A 13,135-nucleotide genomic window follows, 5' to 3' on the forward strand; every position below is an offset into this window, starting at 1 on the left:
GCATATAAGCTATTGAAACCGTGGTTTATATTAGTGTATGTGTAATAACACCGTGGTATATAGTTATACTAAATACTACGGTTTATGCCAAACCGTGGTATATATATATATATATATATATTTATTTTTTAATAATAATACTAATAACAATCAAAAACTGAACCTGCATAACAAAATTTACACAGCCGGCCTACATACAACATTTCCATCTTCCCAACAAATTCCAAAATATACAATAAACTATCAAACATTGCAAAAAAAAAGATAATAATAAAAAAACTTCCATTAATTTTTTTCCTCGTTTCTGAAACTCAAGCTTATCTTAAACTGCATGTAACTCAGGGGTTCTAAGAGAGATTCAATATTTATACAACTTCGAGATTTTATTCATGTATACAGTTTTGGAGAGACATTATAATAAGAGAAACTACAAATGTTTCTTTCAATGTCTGATGTAAAAATATTGAAAATCAACTCGTACAAGCTTCTGTTGATCTGAACCAACAATTGTGAGTCTTTCCTGGTTATTTTTAACAAAATTTGAGACCATTTAAATGACATTTCAAAGTTCAAACCAACTCTGGGGTGCTCTGCACTTTGATATAAGTAGATGAGCCATTCTTCCAAACAAGTAGTATCGAACTCATCCTTCCGACCATCATGGTTTTCCTGCCAAACGAACTAGACTTAGAGACCAATCAGGATAAAAAAAAAATGACAAAATTGATAGAAGAGAGGCGAGCAGATATGTACTTCAAATCCAAAGGTACATAGCAGAAGTTTGAAAGATTTACAATTAACAATGACAATACATCTTCACATGCTAGGCTTTAAACATCCACATTTCACACATGTTAAGGAGTTAACTTATTTTCAAGCTTCACAATGTTTCAGTCAACAAGGCAGGTTCATCACCATCCTATCCTATATGAAGTGAGAAAAATGATAGAGCTCTGTCTCATACCAGTTTATGGAATATGCAACCTAAATGATTAATAACCTTCTGAAACTAGCTCTATCAAGAAAGTGATACATGTTTGATGGACGTATGTTTATCTCCAATATATACCTTATTGTTGAACAACCTTTTTATGAATTTGAGAATTGAAAAGAGTAAAATCACACTAGCTTAGCAACACTATTACTAAGCTGTTGTAGGCTGTACTGCTGTAGCCATAGGCCATATGCAGTGAAGAACGAATGACCCCCTTGATGTCCAATTAAGACCATCATTAACATCAGACATATACTCCGTCCTTTTTACCTTTAGCTAGCTGAAACCAACCGAAATCCAACACCAGATATTATAACTAAAAGTCAGTGATAACCATTTTAAACTCAAACCAGACTAGTGCAAAAAGAATTGATCCACCTCTATCAAAATGTTTTACTTTGAATAAAACGGTCTTTACCTCTGTGTATCTAGGACCACTGCAGCTTTTGTGGAGAAAACTGACACCTAATTGAAAGCATTTGAAACAGCATAAAGGAAATCCAAGAAACCTGTTCCCTTGAGAAGACCTTTACCAGTCAAGAGCTCAAAATCTAACAACAAGAGGAAACCAATTGCGGCTGTCTTTACATTTATTAATTCATTCCTCTTTGTGAAACCAAAACCAGTTTCACCCTCATCAACTATCATTCTCACCTGAAATCCATGAACAGAGAAAAAGTTGTAAAAGCGCAAAATTAGTACTTAGAAATATTTTGTCTTTTTGAGTGAAACAATCAACTCTCAGTTACCTCATCCACATTGACATCAGATGCAGTTGCACCTGGTTGAGCCTTCCCACTAAAGACAATCTCGGCAGAGGCACCATATGGAACACCGTCTTCCAAGCTGATGTAAATGTTATCAGCATCCAATTTCACAGAATACACAAAGAGCGGTCTCAAAGAGGGTGTTAGGACTCTCAGCACAACATTCTTGGGATACCAATCTTTCACCTCCCCAGTTCTTAGATCATATGTACTGTCTGTAGATGGACAAACTATACAACCATCCTGAAAAAGAAAAGTATCATAGATTATTTTGCTTTAAATCCGCCCAAACTATGTCATAGCGACAATCTTATAGTTGTGCCAGAAACATGTGTCTTGTAAGAATATAGCCCAGGGACCAACTTCAGTTTATATACCACTGTAGTCCATTTTCTCATATTCTTTGGGCCAGACACTCTTGAACAGCTGCAACTGCAAGAAGTTCACGTGTAGAAATAAATTTTACGGAATTTCAAAAACAGCTTTTGTCATTCAAAGTGTATAACATAACAATACAATAGTTCCGTAATAGCTAACATTTTAACCGAAACTAAAAAAAATGCACATTTTCGTCATTTTCATTTAGAAGATAAAATGGTTAATTCCCAATTACATTCCCAGTTCCAGAAATTCAATCGACAAGTCTAACTGTAAATATCAACCTAAAGCTTTGATAGAACTGGCCACATGTTTCTATATGGCTAACAGTTTTCAATACAATGCATAATAAACATATTGACACCTTACCTAGCCGATGCAGCTCTTTGTTCATGAAAATCAAAAGTATAAACATGACCAGTCGGGTTAACAGCTCTAGCCAAAGAAGTAGTAAGTGAACCACGTGGTACACAACATATTCGAAGAGAATATTACCAGCAGCGACAAAAGCAACAAAGTCTCCGAGCTCCACCCTTATGTAGGCAAATGATCCTCCTGTACAATGAGGAGACCACATTCAACTTTGATCAGGGAAAGGAATTTGCATCTATTGCAGAGCACACTACAGAATTTATACAACATGACAACCGGTGCATATGTATTCCTAGGACAAAATTTTCACGTTTCTGCATGCTGATGTAGTGCCATGGAAATAAGGACGGTCTACAATTTAGACAACCGGATCATTTGATCTATGTGCAGCTTAAATTAACTTACCCAGTTTCTCTCTATAAATTAAGGCAAAAAAGAGTGAGTTAATATCAACTCCAGTTGAAGTGACCACCTTCGTCAACACAACTATCTTAATCAAAGTTCAAAGTTGGTCAAATATCTGTACCTACTTAACAACTCACCTGCAACAGGAATATCAACTGCAAACTCAGTGTAACAGAAGACAGAAAGCAATGCAGCAAAACCAGAAACGGCAAAGGAAAGCACCACAGCTGGACCAGCATGACCATTGGCCTCTTGTCCAGTAAGAACAAAGATTCCAGCACCCATGACTGAACCAATGCCAAACCACAATAAGTCCCACCAAGTTAGCGATTTCTTCATCTCATTCTTACTACGCCAAGACGCATCTGGTTCACTTCCTCTTCATCTTGTGATCTTGCCAAGAATCTGTCTGTGAGTCTTGATTTTGTTTCTTTCAATGCATTCCCATAAGACTTCCAACTCTTGAAAGATTCTTCTGGGAAGAAATCTTCTTTACTACAACAACACCACCTGCAACACCCACATTTACTTTCCTCCATCTTTCTTTTCACTCTTCAGTCCTCCACTCTTCTTAAGTCCACCTGAAAGAAATGATACGAGTTTGAGTATGTTCTAGTTTGCAGTAAGGAGAAGTACAAGTAACGTTAACTATTTACTACTGAGATTTTATTGACTTTAGGCCAACTCATATATTGCCATGTAGGATACTCAGGTTGTGAGTGTGCACTACCAGTCCCAGATTCAAGAACTACACAACCAGGAACAATTTCCAAGAAGGAAACCACAAAAGTAATATCAGAAATGTTCAAAATCTGTGTCCTATGACTTAAAACCAATGTCCACAACTCTGGTGTTGGAGCTAAGAAGTAAATAAATCCACCTTTGTTACTTAACACTTTGGACCCATATGATTTCCCTATCCAGTCACCATGTTTAAATACCCCGAACCTATTTTGTAACTCTGAACTGTCACTTACTTTAATTGCTTTCATTGTATCGTGACGTTCGTATACTATAATTAGATCCCCATTCGCTATCTTCTGTTGGGATGATATCTTTCTCGTGCCATCTATAGATAACATTATTTACCACGCAAAACAAAAACCCAAACAACTTAAAAATACTAACTTTAATCTAACAATAGGGAGTAAAAAAGATGGGTTACCTGATAAAGATGACAGAGATTGAGGAGAAGTGATTAGTAGTTAGGTGCTGATCCAAATCGAAGTTGTATCAACCCAACTAAACAGTGAAAACGAAAAACAATTAATTGAGAGAGATGAAAAATAATTAATTCAGAGAAATAAAAAAAACAACTTACCCCTAGTTTTTATTGAGCCGTAGCGGCAGTGAGAGGGAGTGGAAGAGAGAGGAGAGGGTAGCGGCAGTGAGAGGGTAGCGGCAGTGAGAGGAGAGGAGAGAGAGAGGTTATGTTTTATGAACAAAAACTGCTTCCTTTAGTTCAATTTCGAACGAAGGTGGAATTCGAATAGATAAAGAAACATGGAGAAAACATCACGCGGAGTTAAGAGGGAAGGGTTTCTCTTTGTTGTGTTATTGAGTTGAGGTCGAGAAGAAATCCAATTCTTTGCACTGTTATGGTGTAGTGACGGTGGGTTTTCTCACTGTTGCGGGAATCCTAAGAGTCGTAAAACTGTAGAAGTTGTGGGGAGAGACCGACAAAATAGCGGGAATCCAATTTGAATGAGTTTCAGATCTTTATTTTTTTTTTTTTTTTTCAGTATTTGACTATTTGGCATAAAGTCATAAACCACGGTAGAAAGTGGAAAATTTATATACCATGTTTATGTTTAAGGTAGTGGGGATGTGGAGTACTTCTCATGTCTTTGAAAAAAAACTAACCATGGTATATGACCCAACTTATCCCACGGTTTTCATCTAACTGTGACATATACTAGTAAACCAATGACCAAAGAAATTTCCGCCGTGGTATATAAGTATTTCCCACGGTTTTTGAAAGAACCGTGGTATAAACGTTCTTATTGACCGTGGTATATGTGTCATTCTGTAGTAGTGCTTAGTATGTTTCTTATGCTTAGAAGTCCTGGACTGATTTCTAAAACCCATATGTGTTGGTCTGAAGGTGGGCTGGTGAGTAGGCTTCCAAAATCCCCTTCCAATGGAATAAGGATCAGGGAAAGTATAATGATTGTCCCAACAATATGATGTGAAATGCCCTCACCTACCACAGTTATAGCATTTTAAAACTCTAAAAGGCTTCTTCTTTTGAACCTTACCCATAGTTTCAGTACAACTATTCTTAAAAATGGCTAAATTTGGAAGAACTTTAGGTGTAGTTGCCTTTACAAACTTAGTGACACGAGAGGTATTCTTTGATGTACTAGTATTTTCAGAAAATCCAAGACCTCTCTTGTCACTTGAAGCTTTTCCCACTCCAAGCATTTTATCAAGATTTTTGAGCCAATGAAAAATGAATTGAGCTTTTCTTGAGTTGAAACTAAATCTGCTTTTGTATGCTCAAGATCAACCATTGTAGACTTGAATTTCATCTCAAGGGAATTAAACTCACTCTCCAAACTCTCAAGCTTTGTCACATAAATAGTTTTTTCTTTGTCGAGTATTTCAACCTTGGGAGACATGCTCTTGTAAGCTTTACCAAGTTTGACATACTTTTTAGCCGTAGAAGCATACATATCCTCCCAATCAACATTCTCAATATCAAGGCTAGTACTACCATGAACACTAACATCATCAGAAAAATTAGACAAGGCATGTGAATGAATGCTAGAAGTGAATGCAACAACATTAGCAGCAAGATCATCATCCTCACAAGTGGCATTCAAAAATCGATTCCGAACAATCACTACCACTATCATCCCAAGTGACTTTTAAACTTGATCTTTTCTTTTCATAATTACTAGAAGTCTTTGTAGGACAATTATGGGCATAGTGACCATATTCTTTACATTTAAAACATTGCACCTTACTCATGTCCACTTGAGTTTTGTTGAATATGGTCTTCTTTCCTAAGACAAGATCAGACTTCATCGCATGTTTCCTTTTTATGAGTCTTCGAAACTCTTTACTCACCCGCTCAATCTCTCGGTCGAGATCATCATCACTATCGGAGTCATGTGAGACACCATGATGTGAGAAAATCCTAGACTTAGAAGCTAAGGAGGTACCCTTGAATGCTAGAGTCTTCTCATTCTTAGGTTTCTCCATCTCCAACTCAAACTCAAAAGTTTTTAATTTACCAGCTAAAGTATCCACCGACATGGTTTTGAGATCATGTGCGCCTTGAATATCATCTTTACGTGACCTAAATCTCTTAGGAAGTGATCTCAAAATCTTTCGGACAATCTCACACATCCGGATAATTAAGACTAAGAGCTTGATCAAGTTGTTAATAATATCTTGGAGTCTAACAAAAAATCATCAAAACTTTCACTTTCCTCCATTCTCAATGTCTCAAATTGGGTGGTCAATAACTCAAGTTTGCTTTCCTTAACTGTTTTGTCTCCCTCATGAGTCATACATAGTTTGTCCCAAGCTTCTTTTGAAGTGGTACAAGAAGATATCTGCTTGAAACTCATTAGGTGACATAGCCGTAAATATAGCATTAAGACCTTTAGAATTAAAACTAGATAGAGTTTTTTTTTGAGTTTCATTCCATTTATTCCTAGCTATGGGAGGTGGTGACAAAGAAGCAGCACCCTCTCCAATGGTCACACTAGGCCAAGCCCACCATTCTCAATGGCAACCCAAACATCATCACCTAAGGCTTGTACATAGGCAATCATTCTAACCTTCCAATAAGGAAAGTTAGACCCATCGAAAAATGGAGATCCGTTAGTTGATCCAAGTTTATTAAATTCCATCGGGGAAAGAAAATATATCTTTTGGGAAAAAATCAAACTCTTAGAACATTAAAACCCAAACAAAGAGCACCCCCGCCGATACCAATTGAAATTCCCGGATAAGATTTCACAAGAGTAATCTCGTTGAATTCAATGTTCACAATTAGATTTAATCATGCACCCGACAAAACAATTAAACAATTATCTATGACAATCAAACTGAAAAATAAAACGAGACAAGACACGAGAGATTTTTTAACGTGGTAAACCCAATCACTAGAAACATCCACGCTTGCCTTTCACAAGCGAAAGAAAAAATCCACTCAATAAAATCAAGTATTACAATGTCTTGTGCTCACATCGAAGTATTAAGACTCAAAGAAAGAACTACTCACAACGGGGATCAAATCCCATGATTACCCGAATACCGCATTCTTCCTTCTATCTTTGACTCTTTCGAATATCACACTTCTCCACTTGTAGTCCTTGACGTTAAAACCTTCGTCTTGCAATCTCAGCAAGCATAACTCTTCCTTTCGCAGGATCAACTTTAATCAATTTGGATGTTGGCTTTGGGAATTTTATTCCTCTCAAAATAGCATTACAAGTAATCACAACTCTAGATACATATGTGAGAAGAGTAATGGAGAGCAAACAAATCAGCCAAACAATCCTCTCTATAGCTTGCGGTTCATCAACCAAACACAAAGGTACGGTTTTTCTTTTCTATTAACTCTCCGACGCTTCCTTTTGAGAATAGAAACCCTTATAAAGCCTCGGTCCAAGTCTCCCCCTCAACTTGGAAACCCTTTATTAGATAAAGCATATCTTATATTAGATAGATAAAGCATATCTACCTTCAGTTGTAGCAAAGGATTTTGTCCATTATATTCGGTGGGTTTGTTACGAAATATGTCCAACATATATGGGCGTTTCATATACAACATTTTGATCTTCTATCTATCTAATATCTAAGAAAGCACAACAGTTAAAACTAAACCATCGTTCATTATGCATTTATGCAATACCGTTACTTTTAATTACATTGCCTAAAGTAAATACTTTTAATCAAGAGAAACTCTAGCCGAATAATATTGCTTTAATTAACATACTTACCAAACGGGTGTGATCCTCCCTCCTCCCTGGGCACCTCCTCCTCCTCGATCTCTATCTCTGAAAGATATTACTTCAATGATGTTAATTTAACAAATATATAAATGCAACTAATTTTTGTGTCGATATGATCTAATAATAATTAACAAGTACTCACGCACATAACCACACAAAGCACAACAGTTACACCCTTAAGTTTTTATTACTATGTATGATCGAGTCTAGTGTTCGGTGTTAACCAAATGTTTTATGTCTAAATGTGCTTACAACCCAAACCTCTTTCTTCCTTGAAAGAACTAGTTTCTTCCCCTTTTTCACATGAGAACACGGGGAATATAAATCATCAAACACTTTCATGAGAGAACCGTAAACCAAACTAAAACTAACATAGAGAACCGTAGGTCAAAAACCTTATAGTCCGTGAACAAGACTCAAAGTCTCAAACATAACCACCTTTCTCTCCCGACCTAAGCAAACCTTCAGTGGCACTCTCTAGGGAGAGTTTCTCGGCTTCTTTTCTTCCTACTAACCCAACCCAATGACCACACTTCTCTCAAGGTTTTGTTTGCTAGAAGTCTTGGAACTGTTGAACTATTTCTCGGGGTTACCTTTGAGGTGAAAAGCTTGCTTAATGCAGATGTGACTTTAAAACTTCGGATAGAATGTTTCATTCCTCCGTCTGAATGTAAAAAATGAAAAAATATCGAAAAAAATGTCAGATGGAATGAAATATCCCGTCTGAAAGAAAAAAAAAACGAAAAAAGTCAAATAAACTCACAGGACGGAATGAAACATCTCGTTTGGAAAAAAAAATCGAAAATAGACGCAAGACCAATGTTTTGAAAACCGAACCAATGATCGAACCGATTTTTTGTTAAAATGGTTCAACCAGGTTCAACCATGGTTCGACTCGGTCGGACCAATTGAGGTTTATTTAGCAATTTTTTTAATAATTACAATAATAAAATGAATAAATACATGTTTTAATTCAATATTAATTGATATTATATATCAAAATGAATTGATATTATATATCAAAATGAATTTCTAATTCAAGAAATAGATAGTAGCATGTTGGTTTGGAGTTTGTATTATTTTGTTTAGGTATTTTGATCTTCTATCTATCTAATATCTAAGAAAGCACAACAGTTAAAACTAAACCATTCGTTCATTATGCATTTATGCAATACCAGTTACTTTTAATTACATTGCCTAAAGTAAATACTTTTTAATCAAGAGAAACTCTAGCCAGAATAATATTGCTTTAATTAACATACTTACCAAACGGGTGTGATCCTCCCTCCTCCCCTCGGCACCTCCTCCTCCTCGATCTCCTTTATCTCTCTCGAAGATATTACTTGATGATATTAATTTAACAAATATATAAATGCAACTAATTTTTGTGTCGATATGATCTAATAATAATTAATGCGATTTCTCAAGCACATAACCACACAAAGCATAACAGTTACACCCTTAAGTTTTTATTACTTTGTATGATCGAGTCTAGTGTTCGTGTTAACCAAATGTTTTATGTCTAAATGTGCTTACAACCCAAACCTCCTTCCTTCAAAGAACTAGTTTCTTCCCCTTTTTCACATGAGAACACGGGGAATATAAATCATCAAACACTTTCATGAGAGAACGAGAACCAAACTAAAACTAACATAGAGAACCGGAGGTCAAAACCTTACAACCGTGAACAAGACTCAAAGTCTCAAACATAACCACCTTTCTCTCCCCGACCTAAGCAAACCTTCACGCAGACTCTAGGGAGAGTTTCTTTTCTCTTCATTACTCCCAACCAGCAACGACCACACGCGTTTTCTCTCAAGGTTTTGTTTGCTAGAAGTCTTGGAACTGTTGAACTAGCTATAAATTTTTTTAATCATGGAATCCAATTAATCAAGCCGCATCTTCTATGGAGATGGATATATCGAAAGGGGTTTCTCTTGAACCCAAATCGATTATCATTTTTCATGCAACAAAGCCTAAATTCGAGCCTCAAAAAGCTCGGGGAGATATCCGAAGGCGTGTTCAAATTCCATAAAGTCGCTTTGTACCGGCCTCCTCATCGCTATATACACCCTTAAAGATATTGCTTGGATGGAGATCTACACTCCTGTCTATGAGCAGATGAAGATTGACGTACATTCTTATGAACCTCAAGGTTCGGAAGGTTGAACTGAAGACTAAGTCAGACACACCTGATATAAGTAATAACAGAGAAGACAAGATAAACTGACAAGTGTAGTTAGCACTAACTTCTAGTTAGATTCATTAGTTAAAATTCTGGTATGGTTAATAACTAACTGATCCTTGTCAGCAGTTAGTTACAGCTGTTTCTAAACTAGTATATATACAACATTGTATTCAGAGAAACAAAATCATCAAATCATTGTAATAAAGTTTGCTTTCATTTTAATTTGTTATCATGGTATCGGAGCTAAATGCTCGAAAGAGATTTCAAATCGATCCTCAAAACCCAAATTACCAAAAAAATTTAATTCAATCATTCCGCTGCTCAATCCTTCATCAATCAATTCAATTCTTGATGTAAGCAAGTAATCAAGAAGTTCTTCAGTTTTCTTAGATTCAAGTTGGTGTAAATCATCAAACCCTAACAAATTATCAAGAACTGTTCTTCAAGTTCTTCATTAATGGCGAGAAATAATCAGATTCAAGCACCTTCTACTCAACCTTCTACTCAACAAAACAACAATCACAATCAACCTTCTCCTACAAATCAGTTTAATAACAATCAGAATCAAGCCAATATTCCAACCAGCAATCAATTCAACAATCTTCAGAATCCATTAATGGCGCCTGCTGATTCATCGACTTCTCAAATGCCGTCATCTTTTCAGAATCCGGTTGTGAGTTCGTTTCAAAACCTTTCTTTTCAGAATATATGCAATCTTATTTCCATTAAATTAGATAGAGAGAATTATATCTTGTGGAAATCGTGTTTAAAGCCAATACTTAGAAACTTCAATCTTTTGAATCTTGTGGTAGGTAGAGAAAAGATGTCCCGATCAATTTCTTATTGATCAAAGAGGAAATTTAACAAATCAAGTCAATCCTGATTATATTGATTGGATTAGAAGAGACCAAACATTACTTATTTGGATGAATGCGACATTGTCAATAGAAGTGTTACCTTATGTTGTTGGGATCTCATCTGCTTATGAGTTATGGACAACATTAGAGAAACGTTTTGCAACCATATCAACTGCTCATGTTATGCAACTCAAGACAAAGTTACAAAGTCAGAAGAAAGGAAATTTGAGTATTGCTTCATATATGCAAAACATTAAGCAAATTGCAGATTCATTAGGCTGTCTGGCCGCTCACCGATTAACGATACTGATTTGGTATTTCATATGCTCATGGTCTTACAAATGAATACAAATCATTTGTTACTTCTATTCGTGTAAAGGCAACAACAAGTTAACTTTCGGATGAGCTACATGGTTTGTTGTTGAGTGAAGAACTTTCGATGAAGAAGCACACACACTACTCAAGCTTCGATGTTAACTCTCATGCATTTGCTACAACAAGAGATTACATGCCACGAATAGTTCTTATCAAGGCAATTATCGGTTTAATAGAAACAACTATGGGTCTTTTCGAGGAGGGAATAGAGGGAAACTACAGAGGAAATCCAAATGTTAGCTCTTCTCAATATAACAGAGGGAACTTTAACAATGCAAACTCTTACAGGGGATCAAATAGAAACTTCAATTTCAGAGGAAATCCTACTCAAGGAATCTATCACAATCAAGGGAATAGGCCAGTTTGTCAAGTATGTGGCAAAACTGGGCATCTGGCCATAGATTGTCATCATCGCATGAGTCATGCCTATGCAGGAAAGATCCCACCAGCTAAATTAGCTATGTTAGCTAATATTCATGATTCTGCAACACTTTCATATACTTTTGATGATGCTAACTGTGGTTATGATCAAAATACTTCAAACTATGATCCAACTATGAGTGGATATGATCAGAATACTAGTGGCTTTGATCAAAAATCTTTGCCTTTGATCGAATAATGGATATGACCGTAATATCGATGGCTATGATCGAGAATTTTGGTTATGATCAAACTACTACTTTGAAATGGTGATATGAATCACTATGGTTTCAATCATGATCTTAACAACTATGCGGTTCATCTTATGGCTCTTTCAACAATCAAAGATCAAGGATATTCAAATGCAAATTTTGCTTCCTCAAGCAACTATAACTCGGGATTTCCCTCTTTGCTAACTTTGCATCATCCTCAACTTTTCCTCGCAATATCAAGTTATCGAACACAAACTTTCCTTACGAAGCATTCTCAAGTCGCGTGAGAACTTTGGATGTCCAATCGCCAACTTTACTTCTCAAGATCACTTCAATGCTTCAAGTCCAAGTTGGTAATGCTGCACCACGGGAGCTTCACATCATATTACTCCTGATATCTCTAATATTGGATCTCATGCATCTTACAAAGGAAAAGACAAAGTTCTAGTGGGAAATGGCCAAGGTTTGAACATACTTAACACTGGTTCATCAATATTTTATCCCACTAATTCATATTCAAGCTTTACTATGAAAAACATCTTGCATGTACCACAAATGACTCACAATCTATTGTCTGTACACAAATTTGTCACTGATAATAATTGCTCTCTTACCTTTCATTCTCATGGTTTCACTGTAAAGGACAATGCAACCCAGGAGGATTCTTTTCCAAGGGAAATGTGAGAAGGGCCTTTATCCTTTTTCATTTAATCAAACTCATCTACTTCATCATCCACACCTTCAGTCTTCTTTAGCAACAAAGCATCCTTCTCCATATGGCATCAAAGACTAGGACATCCCTCTTCATCTGTCCTACATCAAGTTCTAAGTAGAAATAAGTTGATTGTACAACATAGCATCAAATCTACTTCTTTTTGTAATGATTGTCAATTAGGGAAGAGTCATAAACTACCTTTCTCTATTTCATTCTCCAAGAGTTGTACTCCTCTACATATGTTGCATATTGACTTGTGGGGTCCTTCACCAGTTTCTTTTGTAAGTGGATTTAGATATTTTGTAACCATTGTGGATGATTTTACAAGATATTGTTGGATTTTTCCTCTTGTTCTTAAATCTGATTTTTACAAAGACTTTTGTAAATTTCAAATCATATATTGAGCATCAACTTGATAAAAAAATAAAATGTGTGCGCATCAGATTGTGGTGGTGGTGAGTTTTCTAGCACACAATTTAAAT

General features: G+C 36.0%; 1 protein-coding gene across 6 annotated transcripts; it reads right to left on the reverse strand.

Annotated features, from left to right (window-relative positions):
• Positions 1-364: 364 nt before the first annotated feature.
• Positions 365-4,570, reverse strand: LOC147506306 (cationic amino acid transporter 1-like). Of its 6 annotated transcripts, none has more exons than XM_086558527.1 (8): positions 4,238-4,527; positions 4,082-4,158; positions 3,054-3,497; positions 2,635-2,694; positions 2,139-2,193; positions 1,744-2,004; positions 1,413-1,648; positions 365-669 (listed from the first exon to the last, which is right to left on the reverse strand). In XM_086558527.1, exons 5-7 carry the CDS (start codon positions 2,157-2,159, stop codon positions 1,460-1,462), a joined length of 471 nt encoding a protein of 156 aa, XP_086414653.1. In that variant the 5' UTR covers positions 2,160-2,193; positions 2,635-2,694; positions 3,054-3,497; positions 4,082-4,158; positions 4,238-4,527; the 3' UTR covers positions 365-669; positions 1,413-1,459. The 6 variants fall into 6 exon arrangements, with proteins under 6 accessions (XP_086414653.1, XP_086414652.1, XP_086414654.1 ...); XM_086558526.1 differs by having other exon boundaries at positions 2,509-2,694; XM_086558531.1 differs by lacking the exons at positions 365-669; positions 1,413-1,648 and having other exon boundaries at positions 1,872-2,004; positions 2,125-2,193; positions 4,238-4,570.
• Positions 4,571-13,135: the final 8,565 nt, after the last annotated feature.

This window comes from Coptis chinensis, chromosome 4 (genome assembly GCF_015680905.1).
Source record: "Coptis chinensis isolate HL-2020 chromosome 4, ASM1568090v1, whole genome shotgun sequence".
Taxonomy (NCBI): Eukaryota; Viridiplantae; Streptophyta; class Magnoliopsida; order Ranunculales; family Ranunculaceae; genus Coptis; species Coptis chinensis.

Bases quoted from the DNA above. Each gene is read 5' to 3' on its own strand.
- LOC147506306 (XM_086558527.1), bottom strand. From the start codon at position 2,159: ATGAGAAAATGGACTACAGTG. The intron at 2,005-2,138 runs GTATATAAACTG...TTTCTTTTTCAG, and splicing joins TGAGAAAATGGACTACAGTG to GATGGTTGTATAGTTTGTCC. The intron at 1,649-1,743 runs GTAACTGAGAGT...CATGGATTTCAG, and splicing joins CTGATGTCAATGTGGATGAG to GTGAGAATGATAGTTGATGA.